General features: G+C 49.8%; 9 protein-coding genes across 9 annotated transcripts; 4 read left to right on the forward strand and 5 right to left on the reverse strand.

The window, feature by feature from the left end:
* Positions 1–4,257: 4,257 nt before the first annotated feature.
* N7508_009628 (uncharacterized protein) lies at positions 4,258–6,641 on the forward strand (the record flags this gene model as incomplete). The annotated part of the gene is made up of 3 exons (XM_058467691.1): positions 4,258–4,443; positions 4,469–4,659; positions 4,733–6,641. 3 exons carry the CDS (start codon positions 4,258–4,260, stop codon positions 6,639–6,641), a joined length of 2,286 nt encoding a protein of 761 aa, XP_058315537.1.
* A 519-nt stretch (positions 6,642–7,160) lies between these two features.
* Positions 7,161–9,107, forward strand: N7508_009629 (glutamine--tRNA ligase; the record flags this gene model as incomplete). Its single annotated transcript, XM_058467692.1, has 1 exon — positions 7,161–9,107. The coding sequence occupies one exon, from the start codon at positions 7,161–7,163 to the stop codon at positions 9,105–9,107; it is 1,947 nt and encodes a 648-aa protein (XP_058315538.1).
* Positions 9,108–10,269: 1,162 nt separating this feature from the next.
* N7508_009630 (proteasome regulatory particle base subunit RPT5) lies at positions 10,270–11,825 on the reverse strand (the record flags this gene model as incomplete). Its single annotated transcript, XM_058467693.1, has 3 exons — positions 10,270–10,928; positions 10,981–11,396; positions 11,512–11,825. The coding sequence occupies 3 exons, from the start codon at positions 11,823–11,825 to the stop codon at positions 10,270–10,272; spliced, it is 1,389 nt and encodes a 462-aa protein (XP_058315539.1).
* Positions 11,826–12,119: 294 nt separating this feature from the next.
* On the reverse strand, positions 12,120–13,929 carry N7508_009631 (putative trimethyllysine dioxygenase TmlH; the record flags this gene model as incomplete). The annotated part of the gene is made up of 10 exons (XM_058467694.1): positions 12,120–12,241; positions 12,290–12,361; positions 12,417–12,899; positions 12,955–13,054; positions 13,126–13,228; positions 13,286–13,409; positions 13,462–13,522; positions 13,586–13,652; positions 13,715–13,732; positions 13,793–13,929. The coding sequence occupies 10 exons, from the start codon at positions 13,927–13,929 to the stop codon at positions 12,120–12,122; spliced, it is 1,287 nt and encodes a 428-aa protein (XP_058315540.1).
* Positions 13,930–14,462: 533 nt separating this feature from the next.
* N7508_009632 (putative peroxisomal dehydratase) lies at positions 14,463–15,646 on the reverse strand (the record flags this gene model as incomplete). The annotated part of the gene is made up of 5 exons (XM_058467695.1): positions 14,463–14,808; positions 14,895–14,988; positions 15,045–15,365; positions 15,429–15,477; positions 15,527–15,646. 5 exons carry the CDS (start codon positions 15,644–15,646, stop codon positions 14,463–14,465), a joined length of 930 nt encoding a protein of 309 aa, XP_058315541.1.
* Positions 15,647–16,174: 528 nt separating this feature from the next.
* Positions 16,175–17,574, reverse strand: rmtA (protein-arginine omega-N methyltransferase HMT1; the record flags this gene model as incomplete). Its single annotated transcript, XM_058467696.1, has 7 exons — positions 16,175–16,181; positions 16,237–16,708; positions 16,763–17,094; positions 17,153–17,262; positions 17,327–17,346; positions 17,415–17,428; positions 17,480–17,574. The coding sequence occupies 7 exons, from the start codon at positions 17,572–17,574 to the stop codon at positions 16,175–16,177; spliced, it is 1,050 nt and encodes a 349-aa protein (XP_058315542.1).
* Positions 17,575–18,149: 575 nt separating this feature from the next.
* N7508_009634 (PGAP3/PER1 family protein) lies at positions 18,150–19,317 on the forward strand (the record flags this gene model as incomplete). Its single annotated transcript, XM_058467697.1, has 4 exons — positions 18,150–18,272; positions 18,327–18,369; positions 18,426–19,200; positions 19,263–19,317. The coding sequence occupies 4 exons, from the start codon at positions 18,150–18,152 to the stop codon at positions 19,315–19,317; spliced, it is 996 nt and encodes a 331-aa protein (XP_058315543.1).
* Positions 19,318–19,633: 316 nt separating this feature from the next.
* agm1 (phosphoacetylglucosamine mutase PCM1) lies at positions 19,634–21,578 on the forward strand (the record flags this gene model as incomplete). The annotated part of the gene is made up of 6 exons (XM_058467698.1): positions 19,634–19,726; positions 19,790–19,803; positions 19,901–20,045; positions 20,104–20,118; positions 20,169–20,660; positions 20,718–21,578. The coding sequence occupies 6 exons, from the start codon at positions 19,634–19,636 to the stop codon at positions 21,576–21,578; spliced, it is 1,620 nt and encodes a 539-aa protein (XP_058315544.1).
* Positions 21,579–21,828: 250 nt separating this feature from the next.
* rrp3 (RNA-dependent ATPase RRP3) lies at positions 21,829–23,334 on the reverse strand (the record flags this gene model as incomplete). The annotated part of the gene is made up of 2 exons (XM_058467699.1): positions 21,829–22,916; positions 22,974–23,334. 2 exons carry the CDS (start codon positions 23,332–23,334, stop codon positions 21,829–21,831), a joined length of 1,449 nt encoding a protein of 482 aa, XP_058315545.1.
* Positions 23,335–23,385: the final 51 nt, after the last annotated feature.

The raw sequence follows: 23,385 nt of genomic DNA on the forward strand, positions 1-23,385 counted from the left end.
GGGAAATACGTAGCTCTAACCAAAGTAACGTAATAGAAATTTCTACCTCTAGTATTCTCAAAGGCTTCACACAATGTACCAAAACAATAGAATAACTCAAACTAATTGACAGATTCAGGTTCAATCACTTTAGGAGACCGTGTTCTTTCTCGTGATATGATCAACGTGGGAAGCATAGTCACATAGATTGAGGGTCTGGTTCAGAGCCTTCCGTGATGGGTGATGAAAACTCTTGGTGGAAGTATGGTTTGCAAAGCGGCGAACCTATAGAAATATATCTCAGTCTATGTTATGGAGTCAATCTAGAAGACCGATACGATATACCTGGAGCAAGCGGAACCATAATCGCCCAAACCTCTCGACAATGACAATTTGCTCCATTAACATGGGTACAATGTGTGAGCGGGCGCCCCGCCTTGGGTATCCGCTTCATGGGGCGATCAAAGTGTGCACATTTAGAGGATCGATGGCCTCTTATACATGATTCACTTCCTCGGGGTCAGTATAGGGTCAAATTGGAAAAGCGACTTGCTTACCAAGACCATTTGTCGCCCTCGGAGTCAAAAGGCATGATATCCAAGGGGTGGGCAAAAGTTGTCCCAAGTTCAAGATCCGCTTTAGAGATTTAGCTGCTTGGCTAAATTGTATAAGATATAATCTGCGCAAATGTGCTCAACTTGGCACCTGAGTGCATTGTTGACGATGATGCATCATTTTTCCTGTTCTCTTTTTAGCTCATGTAACTATCACATATGCCCTCAGATGGGGTTTGCATATAACTGTCTTTCCTAATCGAAAGTTCTTGCGTGAGGGAGATTAAGACGGTCCTGGGTAGTCTTGTCCTTGCGGTTGCTATTCCTGTGCAGGAAATGATCCGGTACAAATGTTCAAGGTAACTCGTAGGGCAATTCAGCAGATTTTGCCCTGATTCAAGATCCTCCGATTGCCCTTAAACGGGCGGCATCAAAATTTAGAGTATCCAATATTTCGGAACCTTTCTCAGTCAGCCTCACTCAATCTGGTCATGTAGGTCTACTCAATGCCGTCCACCTTTCATTTGACGTGAAGAAAGCTGCCGCTTGCCATTTCCAATGTTGATTAAAATGGCTTCGGGGAATTGGGTTGGGATGAAAGCTGAACAGAACTTGGCACAATGTGCTTGGCCTCATTGCTTTAGCCATTGTTTTGGAAATCACTGAAACCATAGCATTAGATTTGTTCATACAGGTGGCGGTCAGCACTGTACTGTTTCTTGGCTGTCTGTAGCTCGAGTCAAGGGGCGCTCTAGGATACAGTATTAGAGCAACGAGAGGCGTAGAAGTTTCAGCAAGGTACCCGCCCGCACAGGCTGGCTTTGCATTGATAAGTAGCTTAGATCACCGAAGTATTGGTCCGAGGCAGGCTTTAATACATGGGTTCTGCAGAATTGAATTCCCATTCGGCTCTTCGAGGTGCATCAACATATATTGCTCAAATTACCTCTGCTCCACCTTGGCAAATTTAGCTGAATATACTCTATAGAATCTTTCCAAGTGAATTGGCTAATGGCTTGGTTCTGATTGCCTGGGGTGATTTACTTCGGTTCTGAGGTCCGCGATAACGTTAGACGTAGTGGTACATGTAGTAGGGGTCAGTGTGTATCCCTTGCAGAGACTATCGGACTTTAGCGCCCCGATGAAAGCCCCCAAAAAAAAGCCGACATTGTCAAAATGTCCCAGGAAGTAATTTCAATTCCAATAGGAAAGGAAAAAAAGAAAAGTAATAAAAAAGTAAATTTGAGGGTAACCCGTCTCGATCAGATAACCTTGTGAACTGGAGTCACACGCGCTGCCAATTGCGCCATACCCCCGAATTTGTTGAAGGGAAGGCCCCACTATAGGTTACCACCATTCCTTCCAAGGGCCACTTTAGGAGAAGATTGTTGCACACTACTAGATAATTTTAACAATTTAATACTAGTTTCTTAGTTGATTGAAATGAAGGACTTGTTCAAAGACCTATTTACAGATGAATTTACAATTGATTTGGTTGGATTAGGTACAGATAGGCATATATTCACGTGGCGTTGTATTGTGAGGTGTCCGGTGCTATTATATATCATGGCCTACTAAGGTATTCCGAAATTGACACAGCCAGAAAACGTTGTTAAGATACTTGTAACTAAAAATAAAGGTATGGAAAGAGCACACTTATAGCCATGAAGGTCAGGGCTATCTTAATGAGATTAGGTGTATCTCGGCATATGCAGCAGCAATATGAGCCTGTGTGTGGAGGGAAAATAGGGTATCATGGAGCGTAGACAGTGGACTCTGCTGAATTCGTAGCAGCTCGATTAGATAACAGCCATACAGATATATAAAGAAAGTAAAGACCTTACTGTAAATGTTGCGGCTGCATGTTCTCTCGTGATTTGCCCATTATAGATGACTTCTGTCCCAATCTGCAGGAAACTTCATTCCCAAGAGATTCACATTCCAATAAATGTAGCTAGACCGCTCCTATGCACTAGCTAGAAGTAGAGTGTTGTACCTCACCCTGCAAGTGTACAACCCGGTGCTACTGTACACGGAATTGCACGGGTAAGTACATCAACCCCAGGGGTTGGTGATCAATAAGCATAAATAAAAGCACGGTAATCAAAACCGAACCAGCTATAGCAAACCACTTCATCTCAATGCCCCACTGTATAATCTATTTAAATCTTCGAGCAATAGACAAAAGATCAAACATCAAAGTTTGGCATATCACTTCATCCAAAACAAAGCACGTCTAGGGACGGTATCACAACACGACACATAGGGACAAAACTCGAGTACTTCCAGACACCCCATAAATAGCATCCAGCCCCGAGCCGATCTGTATTATCTGCATCTGCATGCAAGACCATCAAATTAGCCAAGCCCCGTACATCACATACATACCCAGACGAGCAAATGAAAGCAGTCTAGTGGATCAATTAGGCAAATGTATTCCAAATCCCGCAATCACACACACCGAGCAAGTGGCACATTCCCCATCGCTCGCCAGATCCAATGGTTCCATTGGCCCCAATGGGGAACTGTATGGAGCTGGCCCCCACCGAGATCGGGTTTCAGCTCTGATTCTTTCCCACGTTCTCGGATATTTCTTCTGCATATATAGTCAAAGGGACTATAGTGCCGAGCATTGGCTCCCGAGATTCCCGTGTTTTTCCGTGAATCCAGTAATGAGTGATATATGGTGTGTTGCTCACTACCCCTATCTGGGTGGCGTGGAGAGTTTCCGAAAAGTGGAAAGTGTGGCTCTGCAGATCGTGATCGATCTCGGGAGATTGTTGCTAGGGCTCTGAATTGACTAGTTTTTGGGATTTAGCATTTGACATTTTAATAAACGCCATTAGTGTACCATACATTGAGGCATGGAATGACGACTCTAGTGTACTCCGTATACATGTACCCCGTAATGCAGAATGAAGTTAAGATTAGGCGATTGCCTTTTTTGATGGCTTGCATAGTGCGCATGGGCCCCGGTTCGTTTTGCACTTGGGTATATGCAGTTAGGTGACAACTGTATACTCGGGCTTGTACGGATTGGGGTCACAAAAAGAGTCTGCTCGGACCTTGTATAAGATGAAACATCCCAAGGTCTGTGATATAGCACTAAGTATTAATGTCAAGAGCAAAAGCAACGAAAAGAGAAGAGGAAAAGGGGTAAACCGCCCTATGACCCACAATATTAAGCCCGAACAGGTGATAGTGCAGAACCCTCAGACCTTTCCATAGATGCCACATTTTATATTCAAACTTGTTTGTGATATGATAGATGCTACAAGTTAGATGTCTAGATAGATCAGGACAATAGTATATGTCCCTCACATATGAGTAACTATAACATACAGTAGACTTTGTGCTGTAGAAAGCTGGGTGTTCGGATGGATCAACCCCTGAACCGCCCCTGTCAAGCCGTCTCCGCTGTACATGCACGGCTCAGCAACTCCAGTGGGGGGAGATCTTCCTTTTCTTTACGAAAATCCGTAAAAACGTGGCGTCCCTGGGAGAAAGCCAAGAGTTTGGTTCAACGGGCTTCGTACTCCGCTCGTTTGGATATCCTTCTTACTCCTTCATCCTTGCAGACGTGCCTGGCATTCGCCCTCTATACTTCATTACGCCCAGCTACGCCATCCTGTATCCCTACATTCCACACATCCCTCTTCTATATTGCAATTAACTTTGCTTTTCCCCGTGTGTCGCATCGCTCCGATGCTAGAGCACATTCACAATGAGTGTTGTTGCTACTAGACCGGAGAACCCGGGGTTCTACAGCTCAATCCCTGAGGACCATATTGCCGACTATGCTGCGCCTGTTCAACCAATTGCCTCGCGAACCTCGTCCGTATCCTCCTATAGAACCAACTACAGCGCCTCAACCGCGCCGACTGCATACTCCCCCCTCCTCGCCCGCGTCGTCCTATCGCCAATTCGACTCCCAGGGCTCTATCCCCAAGATCACAGAACCTATTCAACGTCGTATACCCCAGGAGGTGTATGAGGTGATCATTCATCACCTGGAGGAACTACACAAAGGCCAGCACCAGACAGGATGCACGACGTGTTTCCAACGCGATCTTCATGCCTTGTCCTTGACGTGTCGGTCGTGGGAAAAGGCCGTCAGAGCGCCTCTGTGAGTACCCGTGCGGCCCGTCTTGATTGCAGGGATTTGCAGGAAGATGTCCGGTTTGCTAATTTTGCCATAGCTATCACCATATTCACATTGTTGGAAATGACTCCCCGGCTCAATTGAAGAAATACCGTTTGAAGCGCGGAAGCCGCCTGAAACTCCTGAGACGGACCCTGCGCGAACGAAAGTTGTTGGCCAATCTTGTTTACGAATTGCGCGTGCCACAGTTGGACTTGATCTTTACCACTACAAGACAAAGTGTCCAATGGCAGGAATACCGCGACCTTGTTGCTTCGGTGGTCATGGTATGCCCGAACTTGGAGCGTCTTTTGGGCTTGTCTATCCCCTATCATCACGAATTCGACCGTCTGACCCATGCTCTGTCGACTCGCAAGAAGCTAAAAGAGCACACTTGGGTTTTAGGCGAGGCTGCAGAAGTATCAGAGGTATCCCCTCGCGACGACTTTTGCCCTGGAAGTTTGGGTCCTTCGCAGATGTTTGAATTCCTAGACTACCACACCTCTTGGTCAAGCTTGGAAACTTTGATGCTTTATGGGTTGAACGGAAATGGCGCGTTAGAGCCTAGCATCTTCCTACGAATGTTCGACCTTCTCCCCTCCTTGCGAAATCTGTGCATCTCCTCTTTCAACGAGGACGCCTTCGCCGATAGTACCTTGCTGTGTCTACCACCATTGGAGTCATTACGACTAGAGAACTTACCCGGCATCACAGACGCCGGTCTCACACAGTATACGTCGCGACCCGAGTCGAATTCCCTCAAGACATTTGTTTTGGTCGAGCAGAACATCGAGTCCATTCTTGTCATTTCCAAGATACTCTCATCACTACGACAGCTCGAGCGATTCAAGATCGTTCAGACAGAAAAATGCCCAACTCTCCCAAAAGAAGATATGATCTTCCAGCCTATCCTTGCCTCGTCTACTTTGAAATACCTTCACTGGGACGTGGCCTGCCCAGACCCAGGCACAGCTCTCACTCAACTTGACACCCTTCCCTTCCAGAAATCTACCAAAACCTCCAATACCCCCAACTCCCACCTTGCCCAAAGCATTCTCTCCGCCGGATTCCCCGAACTGGAATCTCTCCGCGCACCCAATGATGTGGAACCCCCTGGTGCGCTCCAGGCTGCTTGCCGACCCATCTTAAAGGGAAAGGCCTTGCTCCGACCCGACCGATACAGTCTCCCCCGAAGCTCATATGGGTCTGTGAATACCCGCCCGCTCGCCCTACCAGCCGGCAACAACCTAACTTCTGCTCGAATTCGCGCTCAAACATTCATCGACATGGCCGCGAAGGACACGGAGGCAGGAATGCCAGTGCTGATCCAGGATTACTCGGACAGCTTTGTGCCTGACAATGCGCAAGCCACACAGTTCGAGGACGAGCCCGAACAGGAAATGGACGATTACGGTATTTGGGCCGCTTGTGAAAGATACAAACACCAGGAAAACAACCACGATGGACCGAAGACGGTGTATGAGTTCCATATGCCAGCCTTTATGGGCCGTAGCGGCGTCAGAGATCCCGCGACCGGTGCATCAATCCCTCAATTCATTCTCCGCCCTGATATCACAGGCCAGGAGGCTGACGGTGGTTTGATCGGTTGGAAGCAGCTTCTTGCTTCCAACCAGTCCCTCTCATTCGCCGCCGGAGTGGGCGTTAACTGCTTCGAGAAGGGCTCGAGTCCTCCCATCCCACCCCCTGAAGAGGTTGCCTCGCCTTCTTCTAGCACATCTCGCTTTGGCTGGGGCAGCTTGAGTGGTCGGTCGGTTATGGGCACTTCTCCTTCCACCCCAGTTACTCCTATCACACCCATGAGCAGTATGTCTAGCCAGGCATTGCCATGGGAAAAAGACACCTGCACCGGCTCCTGGAATCACAAAACAGGCCGGGAGTGGTGGTTCCATATGGAGCGTGATCGTCCGAGTAACACAGAGCTCATTGATACCAAGCAACTCTTTTGATTGCTCCAAACTTCTCTTCTTCTTCTTCTTCTTCTTCCCTCTCTTCCATTTCTTGTCCACACTTTCATCCGCCATATACCCCCGCACTTGTTCAATCTCTTTCTTCCACCTCTTTCCTTTCCTACTTCTATCTGGGTACCCATTTTTTATATTGTACATGTTTTATGATGCATGCGCTGTGTCATGTCGGGGCGTTGCATAATGGTTCAGTGCGCATGATACGGGTCTATTTTTATTTCATTGGGTCTGTATTGGCATTCCGGTGGAGGGCTAATAGGCGGCATTTGTGTTTTCCGTTGGAGTCTGCGACTCTCTGTATCATATTGTATAGCAATAATTGAATGTATAGCTTTACATGCACGCGATCTATCAAATTGAACTATCAAACACCGCGCTCACGTGCCCAATGACTCATCCGGGGCAGAATCGGACCGATAAGTGGGACTGATAAGCATATACAAAGAGCCCCTCGTTGAGAAAAAATATCCCCCACATTTGTCCCTACACTCATTCGTCGCAATGGATCCCGGAAAGCCTGTTGATCTGCCCGAGAGGCCCAAGGAGGTCGCTGAGCCTACAGACCCCAACAAGAAGTCCAAGAGCCAGCTTAAGAAGGAGGCCAAGGAGCAGGCCAAGAAGGACCGCAAGGACCAGCCCAAGCCTGTCAAGGAGAAGGCTCCCAAGGCTCCCAAGGCCAATGCAAAGGAGGCTGCTCCCCCCCGGGATCCTGATGCCATGTTCAAGGTCGGTTTCCTGTCGGAAGTCTACCAGGAAAAGCCCCTCTCCGAGACTGTCCCCAAGATCCGCACACGATTTCCGCCCGAGCCCAACGGATTCCTCCATATCGGTCACAGCAAGGCCATTGCCATCAACTTTGGATTCGCCAAGCACCACGGCGGCGAGTGCATCCTGCGCTTTGACGACACCAACCCCGAAGGTGAGGAGGAGCGCTACTACAATGCCATCCGCGATATCGTGACCTGGCTTGGATTCAAGCCTGTGCGTGAGACCTGCGCCAGTGACAACTTCGACCGTCTCTACGAGCTTGCTGAGGATCTCATCAAGCGTGATGGCGCATACATGTGCCACTGCACCAAGGCCGAGATCAAGGTTCAGCGTGGAGAGGGTGAGGGCGGCCAGCGCGGCGGAGAACGTTTCGCTTGTAGCCACCGCACCCGTCCCATTGAGGAGTCCATGGCTGAGTTCCGTGCTATGCGTGATGGCAAGTATAAGGCCGGTGAGGCTGCTCTGCGTATGAAGCAAGATCTCACAGACCCTAACCCCCAGATGTGGGATCTGTTTGCCTGGCGTATCATGGACAGCGAGGAGAAGCAGCACCATCGTACCGGTGGCAAGTGGAAGATCTACCCCACCTACGACTTCGCCCATTGTCTGTGTGATAGCATTGAGGAGATCTCGCACTCGCTCTGTACCACAGAGTTCGAGCTTTCCCGTGTCTCGTATGATTGGCTCTGCGATAAGCTGGAGGTCTACCGCCCTAACCAGCGTGAATATGGTCGTCTCAACATCACCGGAACTGTCCTCTCCAAGCGCAAGATTATCCAGCTTGTGAAGGAGGGCCATGTCCGCGACTGGGATGATCCCCGCTTGTACACCCTCATTGCTCTTCGTCGCCGTGGTGTTCCCCCCGGTGCAATCCTCTCCTTCGTCAACGAGCTCGGCGTAACAAAGAACACAACCAACGTCCAAGTCGCCAAGTTCGAACAGGCCATCCGCCAGTACCTGGAGACCACAGTGCCCCGTCTAATGGTCGTTCTCGAGCCATTGAAGGTCATCATCGACGACCTCCCCGACGGCCACGTCGAACTAGTCGACTCCCCCTTCTCACCCAAGGATCCCTCCTTTGGCACCCACAACATCCCCTTCACAAAGACAATCTACATCGAGCGCTCCGACTTCCGCGCCGTTGACTCGCCGGACTACTTCCGCCTCGCCCCAGGCAAGACAGTCGGTCTCCTCAAAGCCCCCTACCCCATCACCGCAACCTCCTTCGAGACCGATCCAGCAACCGGCGAAGTCACAGTCGTCCACGCCAAATACGAGAAACCCGCTGAAGGCGAAACCCCCAAGAAGCCCAAGTCCTTCATCCACTGGGTCGGCGAGTCCGCCGAACACAACAGCCCTATCCGTGCTGAGGTCCGCGCTTTCAACCAGCTCTTCAAGTCCGAGGATCCGTCCGCCCACCCTAAGGGTTTCCTCGCTGATATCAACCCCGATTCCGAGGAAATCTACAAGGATGCCATGGTCGAGACTGGTATCACGGATATCTCCAAGTCTGCGCCTTGGCCCAAGGCGGCTGCTGAGGATGATGTCGAGAATAACAAGCACTGTGTCCGTTTCCAGGCTATGCGTAACTTCTATGTTTGCGTTGATCGTGAATCCACCCCTGAGAAGCTTGTGCTTAACCGCATTGTCACGCTTAAGGATAACCAGGGTAAGAACTAGATTTGTGGACCCTTCTCTTTGTTTTTGAATGTGCATCTGGCCTTTTCTCTTTTTAAAATACCATGTTGTGGTGTGAGTGGGTGTGGGTGTGGCGGTGTGTTTCGGGGATGAATGGTTGTTATGGATTTATGACTCTTGCATTTTTGTTTTAGCTTGTAGGTTTTTGAATATGAAAATCATATACAACTATCATATCCTAGATCGCTGAAACCCTCATCCCCACTGTTCCCCGGTCAACATCATCATTGATAAGCCGCTCAATGATGTTGTGGAGCCTTAAGTATATTCTCAGACACCGCACTAGTGATATGCTCGGCTCTCTACAGTGACCGAAGTACAACCACTGAATCAGGCAATCAGCAATCCTCTGTTTTACATTATCTCCAACATCGGACTACCGGCAGCTATCTTCTCGATGCCTTGCATCGGAGAAATGTGCGTTAGATTACATGTACTACGACACTTAACTTATACACCGGATGTGGGAGCCTTACTTTGTAGCCAGTTGACTTCAAGTGAAATACTATGAATACACTTGGATCACACGAGACAGAACAATCTATATGAGATTCGTCATTTAAAATGCATCTCTCCCTACTTTCCTAGGTTCGCTCAAATTCATACTCATTTTTCGATGTTCTCTTCTCCCACTACAACAGCAACCTGTCATTTCAGCTTGAAACACATATCGCTTCGACATGCAAATCCCATAACCCTTCTTGGGCGCCGTGGAAAGCTCATTTCAGCTCTTGTGTCTTGCAAACATGAGTCTGGACTCATAGCTGTAACCCGACTCTATATCGGTTCCTGCCTATCTTGTTCTCCCGGTGGATTGTCGGGGTTGTCGCCTTCCTCGCTGGAATGCACAGGCGAGTACTTGCGGCCTCTGCCATGTTCAGAGAATAGAGTATCGCCGACTCCGAGAAGCTTTGATCTGACTCTTCGCATGGACATTTGTTTTACAGCGATTTCGTGACTATACTTCAAGTCCCTAGAATATAATTCATTGGGGGTATGACATGGCATTATGCATAGCGAATTACCGACCTCATCAAGCCGAGGAGCATACATACATGACATGACACAAAAGAAAGGAGGAAACAAGCAAAGAGAAAGGTAAGCACGAGAGGACATCCAAGAGCACACTGCTGTCTAGTCTAAACTAAACATAGATGCCCATGTTGGTATCCTTCTTCTTAGCCTGGACCTCAGCAATGGCATCGACGTAGTTCTCGTGTCCGATCTTGCTAAGACCCTTCCTCAACGCAATCATACCAGCTTCAACACAGACAGCCTTGAGTTGGGCACCACCGAACTCGTCTGTGCTGCGAGCCAACTCGGCCCAGTTGACGCTGTCCTCGACGGACATCTTGCGAGAGTGAATTTGCAGGATGTTGGCACGGGCTTCCTCGTTGGGCAGGGGGAACTCGATCTTACGGTCCAGACGACCGGAACGGAGGAGGGCAGGGTCCAGGACGTCAACACGGTTGGTTGCGGCTAGGACCTTGATACGGTCGTCGGAGGCGAAACCGTCCAGCTGGTTCAGGAGTTCCAGCATAGTACGCTGCACTTCACGATCACCAGACTTCTCAGAGTCGAATCGCTTGGTTCCCACGGCGTCCAGTTCGTCAATGAAGATAATCGAGGGGGCCTTCTCCTTGGCTAGGGCGAAGCAGTCGCGAACGAGCTTGGCACCGTCACCGATGAACATCTGCACCAGTTGGGGACCTGCGAGCTTGAGGAATGTGGCGTTTGTCTCGGCAGCACAGGCTCGGGCGAGAAGGGTTTTACCGGTACCTGGGGGTCCGTACATCAGAGCACCTGAATATGTGGTTAGCATTAAATGTATACTCTGGAACAGAGGACGACACACCCTTGGGGGCCTTGATGCCGATTTTCTTAAAGCGCTCTGCCTCCTTCATCGGCCATACGATAGCTTCCACGATTTCTTCAATCTGCTTATCCAGACCACCGATATCCGTGTACTTCTCCGTGGGCTTCTCGTCAACCTCCATTGCCTTAACGCGGTTGTCATACTCGGCCGGTAGTGTGTCCAGAATGAGATATGAGTCCTTGTTGACACCAATGAGGTCACCGGGCTTGAGCTTTTCGTGGTCGACGAGACCGATGAGGGGAAGGAAGATAGTCTGGCGGGTGGAGGTCTTGATGACGGCGGATTTGCCTACGCGGGTGGCATCCAGGTCGATATTGGCCCCTTCCTCTGCTGCCTCTGCCTCCACATCGAGATCCAATAGCTCAACAACGTTTCCAACGAGGTATGGTAGTTGTCTAAATAAGGGACAAAAAGTCAGTCAAGATCAAAAGAAAGGAGGTTTCGCAGCTTCCGTGGGATATGAAGCTCCGCGAGCCCGCGGAACCGCGAAGAAGACATTCGACACCGTACCTGTTGTTCTCGATCTTCTCTTGGTTGTCCTTCACCTTCTCCCTCATTGTACTTTGCTCGTGTGTCAAACGCTGGAATTCGCTTTTCATGATGCGCATCTCGTTCTCCAGCATCCGCCGCCGCTTGACAATGTCTGCCGTGCTTGAAGTCAAGATCTCCTCATCCAGAAGCTCTTCTTCATCTTCCTTGTTGTCGGCATCTCTCATCTCGGCATCGCCGTCGCCTCCGGGCTTGCGACCATCGTCATCGTTCTGGTCTTGCTTCTTGTCTCTCTGATCGCGCTCAAGGTCGTCGAGGTCCTCAAGAGTCGACATTGTGGGATCGAGAAAATGGGAATTGTAGAATCACAGGAAATCAAAGCCCCGAAACGCAGAGATGGGACGTCAATAAATTGGAAAGGGATGGGGAAAGATGAGTAACGGAGGTTGCTAGAAGGAAGAGCTGTCGGTGACAGAGCTCCGTTCAACGTCAGCGCCGCTCGTCACGTGACGTATACAGTGTTTATAATCATGGAGGCAGTTGACTTTCCTGGCTAAATTGGTATCAAGATGTTGCTTAAAGTATGTGATATTGCTAAATACAGTATATATGCAGCCCGCGATCTCACTTTATACAATGCTATTCGGGTTCTCGGGATCGTGGCCTGTAGGGATGTTGCCAAGGTTGTTCAACACAGCTTCACGGCCATATTTTAGCAACCGAAGTCGAGAAATGAAGTCATCGTTGTTGACTGGATGTAATTAGCATCGTGTATCGCAATAATTAGATTGATACATACCGTAACCCCCACACATCCGTCTTTTTCCAGTAAATTGAGAGCGACCATGCATCATTCTCCAGTTATCAAAGACTAAGTAGAACAATTAGTGAAATAAACTTCCACCGCAATACCCATAAAGACTCACTTAGTGCTGTTCCGGGTTCAAGCTGTGTCCAGATCTCCCTGTTTTGCAAAATCTCATTATACCGACGTGCCGCGCTGTACCAATCCTGTTGCTCCGCCGCCGACCAGTCGACTTTCGGCGCACGGTCATAATTGTTCCAGCGAATCTGATATACCTGGTTGAGATCTGGGTGAACAGAGAAGACTGGAGCTTGAGCAGATGGTTGGATGCAGGTATCCTCGTTTCCACTGGTGTGCCACGGGTGCCTATACTTGATCAGGGCTTCAAAGTATGAAGGATTCTCCGCACGCAATATGTTAGCTGCTTCAAATCCATCAACGAGCAGGCTACCACCACCTTGTCCTTCGGTGTGGGATAGTAGGTGGAATAGTTGAAGCCTTGCTGGATCCGTGAAATATGTGTTATCTGTATGGGCACCCAGGAATTCATTGGTATAAGCAGTGTCCTTGAAGGTCAAGTCAGCTGTGAAGTCCCAGAAGCCACCTAGAATATCTTGATTAGTATATTAAAACACAAGTCAGGAGTCCTGGATATTTACCATAATGAGTGTGTCTGATAAACGCAATCCGCTCGATGAGACCCTGAGTCGCTTCTGGGGTGACAGGGACACCTGATACGAAACAATATCCTTTCTCCCACTTCACAGAGGTAAGCACGACATTTCATCTATATATCTGGAAATCGGCAGAGCGAATTTAGGGTCACTCACAATAAGCTCCACCCATTGTCGGAGATGAGACTCGTCCGACATGATCCCCTCGTACGAGACTGTCGGATACTCTTTCGTAGTCAGAGAAGTTGAGACAAATGTCCTTCCTGGGCGTCAGCATGCTTATGGATACTTTTCTTTGATAGGACGGTAAATTTACCTGACAGGCGGTGGGCTGTACTTAGGGTCTGCCGTTGCAGGCGAAACCGTAGCATGGGCTTTACTATTTTGCTTATGCGGACGAAGCCATTTCCATGGATAGATACCCAGGTGCTCATCGGACCCTGTTATTATGTCAATACTGATATCTCCAGTGGTAAAGCAATGCGTCCTTACATTTAACTTCAAGAGCTTCGCCCTTGGACTCAAATGACAATGCATGAACATCTTCCGAAACCTGTAGAAACCATACCAGGGACGATTAGCATGAACATTTGAGGGTTGGGTTCAAATACCTTACCGCAAAGGTGTCTGCTGCTCTTTGCTTCGTATCTGGATGGATACACCCTGAACATTGGCAATTTTCTCTAATGACAACATTAAACTTCATATTGCAAGATCAAATTCAGAGATGTATACAGTCACTTACCTGAGGAAGAATTGACCACTGCGACTAGTTAGTATATAGCCAAGTCTTCCAAAGGGCAAAAGACAGCGATCAACTCACAACTCTAGCTTGTGTTTCTGACCTACAGCATCGGCAACATCTTGGAATTTCACAGTAGCTGGCGTTGAGCCAGCCATAGCGGAATATGGCCGTCGCTCAATTTTAGGATTGCTGTCATGTTGAGCCTTGAAGCTCATCAATCTCACGGACCCAGGAGCGAAATTTCGGCATCTAAGCATCTGGAAGACCAAACGAACACGTTGAATTAGTTTTCCAGTGCACAACTCGAGTTGTCAATGAGAGTGTCAAGAGCATACAAGACTACCAGTCGGGGCAAAGCAGAGTCTTATTCCGACAATGTTAGCTCTCTATACTGAATGGCCGGATATAGATCCTCTTACCTGGCCTGTTTCCACAACCCAGTTGACCTGAGTGCTGTACGCCAGCTTAAACTCATGGCTGTTATAGAATGAGTGGAAATTCGAAGTTTTTGGGGGGGGGGGGGGGTAGTCAATTGAAGGTCGCTGATCGGATCCAGGGTAGCATTTATGAAGCCTAAGCGGAGCATCAGCCGAGGCGATGAAGTGGTCACGTGCGAGGTTAAAAGGAACTACACCAGCCTCAAGAATGAAGCGGTTCAAAAGAGAAGAATAAGATCTTTACAGACAAATGCTTTATTTATTGTTCATGCCTGGAAACTATATGCTAAAATATGCACCACAATATAAACTCACAGCTTACTCTTAACAGGACCAACAACCTTCAACAAACAACGACCATTGCTGAGAACAACCTTACCCTTGTCATTCTTAGTAACAAAGCGAACCTCCTCGAAGCCATCCTGAACATTTCCCATCTTCCACATCTCAGTGGTGAGCTTATCACCAGGCCGAACGGGCGAGGCAAAGCGGGCCTGGAACTCCTTCATATTGGCAGGATCGCTGCCGCCCAATTCGCGCAGAATACCGTGCGCAGCGGAGTTCCAGCTGAAGAGACCGTGGATAATAATGCCGCCGAAGCCCATCTTCTGACCGGGCTCTGGGGTGGCGTGGAGGGGGTTATAGTCGCCGTTGAGACTGATAGGTGTTAGTATCCAATGATTCATTAATTATTTCTTTCATGCAAGGAGGCTGAATACACCCTTGCTGTAGCTTCAACTTACCGGTATAAGTGGGCTGTCTCCATGCTGCTCTGAATAACATGAGTAGCATCGGGAGCCTTGCCCTTGGGAGGGGCAAAGTTCACAGTGCTGGGTCCTATTCAAATAGATCAGTATACACCATGTACCACCTTCTAAGAATAGTAATCTTACCCTTGGGGCCACCCCAGCCTCCTTGGCCAACAAGGAAGCCGCTGGACACGACCTTGGAGTACACCTCACCGGACTCCTTGTCAACAATAGCCTGCTCGGTCTCAATAACAGTACCTGGCTTGCCCTTATCATAAACACCAATAACAGTGTTGCGCAGCTCGAACTTACGTCCGGCGCTTGTGGCAGGGAGCGGCTTCAGGACGGTGAGCTTGCGCTGGCCATCGACTCCAAAGCGGTGGTCGAGGTCGGGCACTCCGGGTATATGGACAGCCTTTTGGCGGCCGTAGAAATCGGTCACTTCTTGGTCGGTGAGCTTGAAGGCTGGTGAATGGGACCTATGTTAGTGCGAAACAACAGAGCCGAAATCGGGGATAGTTGACATACGGAGGATGAGGGAGTATGTAGGGAAGACGGCGAAGTTCGGGTGAAGTTCCTAGACACCAATTAGACTTGATATCTGGACTAGGAGCCAGGAAGCTTACATAGAGGAAGTGAAGCTCGTCGGCCTTGACGCCAATGCTGTTGGCGAACAACAGCACATCGCGCTTCTGCCAAGAGACGTCTTGACGGGGGAATTCGTGACCAGCTCCTGGTGCTGACATTGTATATATTGAAGAAGATAGAGAGAGATATGTAAAATATGTCAAGGGGTAGAAAAAAGAAAAAAGACAAGCTAAAGTATCTCCGACAATTGCGGGGGCTATAAGCAGCCGAGGATCTGATAATTCTGGGATGATTTGTTGCCGTTGGTTAGCCGACGCGGCATCTTCTTGGCACAATTTCCCAGTGCAGATCAATGCTCTTTTTACTTGAATACTACGGATTACTGGGAAAATTGAAAAAGTATTCACTGTCCAGAAGAAGAGCGTCGGAGTTTGCTAGACTAAGCATCGACTCGGGGTATCAATCTACCTGGAAATTCGAGGAGCTTCACAATCATATCTCCGTTCGCGCCGCAAAATGCCTTTTCCTGCCTCCCATGTACTAACGCCGAAAGAAACAATGGCGAAATTCGCCGTGGGCAATTCCAACATGCCCATGCCTGAATGCATTGGTGATGAAAGTATTTCCCGTGGATCGTGCAAACGTGCAGTTATAAACCCAATATCACGTAAAAAAAGCAAAGAAAATTAACACCTGCAGCGTGTTAGTCAATTGAAACATGGAAACCAGGAGCAGATGATCAACTTACATGCGGTAGAAGCAACCACCCTCGGCAGCGCGGGTAGGGTCAGCAGTCTCGAACTTGTAGGAGATGCCAATGTCAAGATCACGCTTGTTCTTCTCGTTAGGGCGGTTTTCGATCCAGCCGGTGACACCCTCCTCCTCCTCAACGGTGAGAACATCGCGGAGGTAGAAGACAGTCTGCTTCCAGTGAGTGTACTTGGCGTGGGGGCCGGTGGAGAAGTGGATGGGCTTGTGGCAGGCGCTGAAGTCAATATCGAACCAAGCGATGAGAGCGTGAATGAAGTCGCTGCGTTTGGCAGTGAGGGAGTAGGGGACCTTGAAGGCAAGATCGGCGGCGGTGACGGTGTTCAGGTCGAAAGTGATGATCGGGCAAGGGTCAGTCACGAGAGCCTTCATCTCGACGGTGTCAACGAGGGGCTCGTTGAGAGCGATCTCCTTCATGGGGCTGTAATCAAAGCCATAAACATTGTCCCAGACTATAAAGGTCAGTAACTTGACAGAGCGGTACTGGATACCGTAGATTTGCTTACATCCAATCTTGTCGTCCTTATAGTCACCGTCCTCAATACCAGCAACGTACATGGTGGCCTTGTCGGGGAAGATCAGACCACCGGGGTTGAGGTAGGTGTCACGGGCGTAGAGAACAGTGTCCAACATGGACTCGTAGAGAAGGAAGTAACCCATCCACTCGGAGATGATGATATCAACCTTGGGAAAAGGAAGGTTAACCTCCTCCATCTTGCCCTGGAGAAGGGTGATCTTGTCAGACAAGCCGTTGACGTGAACAATCTCACGGGCCTTCTCGATGATCGAGGACATGTCGACACCAATGACGTGCTTGGCACCAGCACGAGCAGCGAACCTGTGTGGAACAATGGTCAACGGAAGGCTCGAGGGTTTGCAGATATCCCAATACGTACATGCTCAGGATACCGGTTCCACAGCCGACGTCAAGAACAACCTTGTCCTTGAAGATGTGGCGGTTTTGGTAGATCGAGTCGCGGTAAGAGCGGGTGCGGACATCATCCTTCTGTAAACACGAGACCGATTAGAAAATGGGAATAGCGCTATTCGGCCAGTCAATTTGCACTTACCAGCATCTCCTCGTGGATACCTGTATTCGAAAAAAGCAATTGTCAGTAAAAGCGAACCTGGCATTTGCAATTCATAGGAATAAATTACCGTGGTGATCGTAGCTATAGACTGGTTAGCATCTGATTTCCGAGAGAAGTGCCAGAACATCGTACCTAGTGAAGTAGCGAACTTCAGAGTGCTCCATGCCGACCATGCGGTCAGCACTGCTGGTAATAGCAGTAGGGGTCTCGGATCCGTTGTTGTTCATCTTGGTAGTAAGAAGAACGATAATGTGGAAGGGGAAGAAAAATGGAAGGTGATAAAAGTCCAAGAAGTCTCTCTAACTTTTTTTTTTCTCTGATTATTCGCCCGCCCGCCAAGCTTAACTCCAATCCCCGCCCGCACTAGCTTTATTGGGACATCACGTGGTTACTACCACGTGATCCTTAGGGCTAGGAGTTTGAACTTATCTACATCTTCATTTTTGGGAAATTTGAATGTGATAGAACGAAAATTGTATCGTAAAATGAGCCAAGACCTCGATTAATTGAATGGTACTTTCATGGCTAGAGCGGACTAGTACGATACCTGGTACAATACCTGCCGCACCTTTTAGAGCGTGAGGTAAGTTAACTGGATTGATACGTGATAATCAGGGGGTTAGAACCTAGAATTACTCCCTAGAATTACCTTGTTGAATAGCATTAATCACATAGATCAATGGCTGTGGGGTAAATGAGCACTGTTTTGATGCCAAGACTACCGAGGGAGGCTCTTTGATGCCGCCGGAAGCTCCGCCCAACTGTCATCTATTCAAAGCTTACGCGTTTTATGCCAGACACCATGCATCTGGTCGGACGAGCCAACCTCTACACTCTATTTGCTTTTGTTCTCTTTGCCTCGCTCATTGGCCGGTCCAACGCGTCACTGGGTGACCATCTCCCCGACTTCAAAGAATGTGTTCAGGTACGTCGTACGCCCTCGAATAAGTCACCCTGTACCGGCAATTAACAACGCCAGATCTGTAAAACGGAAAACTGCCAGAATGGCAACTCGGTGCTACGTATGTCTCTTCCACACTCACTCATCGCCCGTGATCCCCCTGTCTGACCTTGCCAGCTCTGCACCACCGCTTGCTATTATGGACCTGCCCTGCCGAATGTGATTACACCTGCCAACATGTCGTTACCGACCGTCGAGTCTCGCGTGACCCCCCGATGATCAACCCAGTCGTTCAATTCCATGGCAAATGGCCTTTTCGTCGACTGTTGGGCATGCAGGAGCCTTTTTCAGTGCTCTTCTCCTTCCTAAACTTTGCCGCGCACTGGCACGGTATGTCTCGCATCCAGGAGTCAATACCTGCCTGGCACTCTTTGCGCCAATACTACATGATGTTTGGATATATCGGACTTGCTAGCTGGAGTTTCAGCATGATCTTCCACATGCGTGACTTCCCCTTGACCGAGAAACTAGACTACTGGGGAGCGGGCGCCAATGTTCTGTTCGGTCTCTATCTGGCCGTGGTTCGGATCTTCCGCCTGGATCTCGAAAACAGCCAGTACCGCCCCACGTTGCGTCGCTTCTGGACTGCCATTTGTCTTGTTCTGTACACATTGCATGTTGCATACCTCAGCTTCTGGTCGTGGAACTACACTTACAACATGGCAGCGAACGTGGTGGTTGGAATCATTCAGAACCTCATGTGGACTGGGTTCAGTATCTTCCGTTACCAGAAGTATCTGAAGTCCTGGACTGCTTGGCCTGGTATGATTGTCGCGTGGATCATCCTGGCCATGAGCTTGGAGTTGCTCGACTTCCCCCCTTGGAACGGATTGATCGATGCCCACAGCCTGTGGCATCTTGGCACCGTGATACCCACTGCTTGGTGGTACTCGTGAGTAATTCCCACCTGATTTCTGATATTTCCATGACTAATGCATCGGTTGCTACCGACAGGTTCCTGATCAGGGACACCCAAGATGATATTGCGGCGCATAGACTGAAGGCATAGAAGGGATGGGCAGCATTTCAGTTATATATAGAAGCAAACATACGCCAAAATAGTCACGGTGGCATTCCAGATAATCCCCACCGCACGTACTCTGTAGTCAAAGGCCAATGTTTCTCTTAATGCCACGCATTCTGCCCGTGTGGTGCCTGGCTTCCCCGCCATTGGCTCACCGCTAGGGCCGTCGCAATAGCCCGTCTCGCCCCTCTTCAAGCCATTTTTTGTTTCAACCCTTCACATCTTTCTTGACAGCTTCAAAGCACCTCTCTTTTTGCTTCATATTCCCCCGGTGCTTCGCTTGATCATCACATATTGCACCATGGCTTCTCCGGCTGTCAAGAAAGCGATCACCGAGGCCGCACTCCAGTACACAAAGCCTGAAGGCAAGGTGTTTGAGTATGGAACCGCAGGAGTAAGTCGCATTGGGGAGCTTTCTAAAGAGCTGATTAGCTGACCTCCTTTTTCCGGATTACAGTTTCGCATGAAAGCGTAAGTTTCTTCACTGATCCGCCCCGCCTCCACATCCTCTAGAACCCCGCGATCGTCCTTTTGTTGACATCGACGTATTCTGACCGACTCGCCGCAGGGATCTCCTCAACACTGTTGTTTTCGCCGTGGGCTTGCTTGCAAGCTTGCGCTCTAAAAAGCTCAGTGGACAATGGATTGGTGTTATGGTCACTGCCAGCCACAACCCCGCAGAGGACAATGGTGTTAAGTTGGTTGACCCGATGGTATGATTCCGTTCATCAACGCTTTTATTGCGATACATCTGACTAATTGGTGTCATAGGGAGAGATGCTCGAGGTAATTCTAGTATTTTTTCGAAATTGGGGGAAATTGCTTACCATGAACAGGCCGAGTGGGAGGCTTATGCGACAAGGCTCGCCAATGCTCCTTTGGAATCGATCGCCGATGTCTACGATGAGCTCGTGAAAGAGATCGATGTGAAGATTGCCAACCCTGCCCGTGTGGTCTTTGCCCGTGATACCCGTGCTTCTGGTTCCCGTCTGGTTGGCGTGTTGAGCGCCGCCCTTACCGCAACTGAGGTCGAATTCATCGACTTCAAGTTCATGACCACCCCTCAGCTCCACTACGTCGTCCGCTGCAAGAACACCCTTGGAACACAGTACGAATATGGTGAGCCTACTGAGCAGGGATACTACGAAAAGCTCGCAAACTCCTTCAAGAAGGTTATGCGGGGCGTCAAAGTTCAGGGTGGCTTGACCGTTGACTGCGCCAACGGCGTAGGTGGTCCCAAGCTGCGGGAGCTTATGAAGTTCCTTTCTGGAATCGATATTAAGGTTGTCAACGACGATGTGATCAATCCCGACAGCTTGAACTTTGATGTATGCCCTACCTGGTCAACAACCCACCCCCACATTCAACTAATCGAATCCATCTAGTGCGGTGCCGACTACGTTAAGACTAAGCAGCGTGCTCCTCCTTCATCCAAGGCTGCCCAGCTTGACCGATGTGCTTCGCTTGATGGTGACGCCGATCGCCTGGTCTACTACTTCCAGGACGAGAGCAACGTCTTCCGTCTTCTCGACGGTGACCGCATCGCCACTCTTGCGGCCTCCTTCATTGGTGACCTCGCTCGCAGTGCCGGTATTGCTTCCAAGATGAAGATTGGTGTCGTCCAGACTGCCTACGCCAACGGCTCCAGCACAGACTACATTGAAAAGGTCCTGAAGCTCCCCATCATCTGCACCAACACTGGTGTCAAGCACCTCCACCACGCCGCCCTCCGCTTCGATGTTGGCGTCTACTTCGAGGCTAATGGCCACGGAACCGTTACATTCTCCGAGAATGCTCTGAAGGTCATCAAGAACACTGAGCCCCAGTCGCCGGCGCAGCAGCACGCCCTGGAGAGCCTCCAGGCACTGACCGACCTGATCAACCAGGCTGTCGGCGATGCTCTTTCTGACATGCTCCTTGTCGAAGCCATCCTTGCCCACAAGGGCTGGTCTCCCAAAGAGTGGCTCGGCACTTACACCGACCTCCCCTCGCGCCTGGTGCGTGTCGAGGTCAACGACCGCTCTATTTTCAAGGCTTACGATGCTGAGCGTAAGCTCGAGTCCCCTGTTGGCCTGCAGGGTACCATTGAGTCTTTGCAGTCTCGCTACAACAAGGGCCGCAGCTTTGCCCGTGCCAGTGGCACTGAGGATGCTGTCCGTGTCTACGCTGAGGCTGCTAGCCGATCTGAGGCGGATGACCTGGCCACTCGCGTGGCCAACGCCGTCAGTGAGGCAGGCAGTGCCTAAGCGATTGATTTAGCCTTCACAAATAAGGTACAGACCACAGTTTATCCTGACCAGTGTGGCTAGCACTAGGCTTGGAAAACAGGCAGCGAAAAACTCGCGACCCGAGGGACAGGAAATAAGGTCCAGAAAATATTCGAGGTCATTTTGATGCAGTAATGAAATCTATGGGTTCTTTTAAACACTAGAAGCACTTTATACTCTTCGTAGGACATTTATTCATATACAACACACTCTTACATACTTTAAGATTTTAGCCCTGCTCCTGGTCCATGGCATCACGGGCACGTTTGGCACCGTGCCCAAACTTGCCTTTGCCTTTGCTACCCTTCTTCTCATCATAGGTCTTCATCGCCTGGATAGCCAGACGCTGAGACTCACCAACGCTGTCAGCAAGAAGCATAACCTCATCCTTCGCAGCGTCGTATTCAGGCAACTGCTTGCCAAGTGCACCCTCAATTCGCTGCCAGATCTCCACATCATATTGCGACACAAAGCTAATAGCAACACCACTCTTACCCGCACGGGCCGTACGACCAACACGGTGAATGTAGGTCTTACTATCAGTGGGCAGATCGTAGTTCAGCACAACATCCACAGAGGGAATATCCAGACCACGTGCAGCAACATCCGTAGCAACGAGGATATCCCGACTGCGAGAGCGGAACTTGCCCAGCGCACCGAGACGGGCAGATTGTGAGAGCTGTCCGTGCAGCGGAATGGCGCCGAGTCCGAGCCCACGGAGGAGGTAGGCAATACGCTGTGTCTCGTGGACAGTGCGCATAAAGATAATGGCAGACTGGCCGGTGAACTTCTCGAGAAGGTAGGCAAGGTAGACATCCTTGTGTTTATGAGGGCGGAGGAGGAAATATTGCTGAAGTGTCGAGACGGTCTGGTACTTGCTAGAGGAGATAGAGACGCGCTGCGGGTTTGAAAGGGAAGCGCGCTGGAGCGACTCGACCTTTGAGCTGAGGGTTGCGGAGAAGAGGAAGGTGCGGCGCTCGCGCGGGAGCACCTTGAGGATTTTGTCGAGGATCGGACCGAAGTCCATGTCTAGCAGTCTGTCGGCTTCGTCCATTACTAGGTACTTCATGCTGCGGAGGGAGAAGCCCTTTGTGTTCTCGAGGTGGTCGAGGAGTCGACCCGGTGTGGCGACGATGATGTGAGGCTTCTTGCCTAGTGCGATGGACTGTGGGACCATGTCCATTCCTCCGACGATTGTGGCGCATCGTACTGCAATAGTTGAGCCGAGGTTTTCGAATGACTGGGCGATCTGGTAGGCCAGTTCACGGGTTGGTGCCAGTACCAGGCCGAAGAATGGTTGGGGCTTTTCCATGAGAGCTTTTGGAGTTTTTAGTTTGGTTCTTGATATAAACTAAGCCTATGGATGATACATACCCTGTAGAATAGGAAGCGCAAAAGCTGCCGTCTTTCCAGAACCGGTTTCCGCAAGACCGATCATATCACGGCCTTGCAAAGCCAGAGGAATTGACTCGGCCTGAATTGGTGTTGGGGCCTTGTATCCGAGGTTTGTACAAGCTTCGCATAGTGCGTCAATGATACCCAGTTCCTTGAATGTCTTCGGCGCACTGGCGGCGGCCTCAGTCTCGGAGGTAGCATCTTCGACATCGGGGTCCTCGTTGGCGGACTCGTTGGTAGACTCATTGGTGGGCTCGGGGCTGGAAGCGCTCGCATTTGAAGGGGCGCTTTCTTGAACAGGCGCCTCGTGGGCAATCTTGCGTTTCTTGGTGATCGGCATCTTTAATATCTTGTCTAACAAAAAAGTCGAGGATGTCCATGTCAAAAGAAA

This window comes from Penicillium antarcticum (assembly GCF_028974205.1).
Source record: "Penicillium antarcticum strain IBT 31339 chromosome Unknown utg000009l_segment0_segment0, whole genome shotgun sequence".
Classification (NCBI taxonomy): domain Eukaryota; kingdom Fungi; phylum Ascomycota; class Eurotiomycetes; order Eurotiales; family Aspergillaceae; genus Penicillium; species Penicillium antarcticum.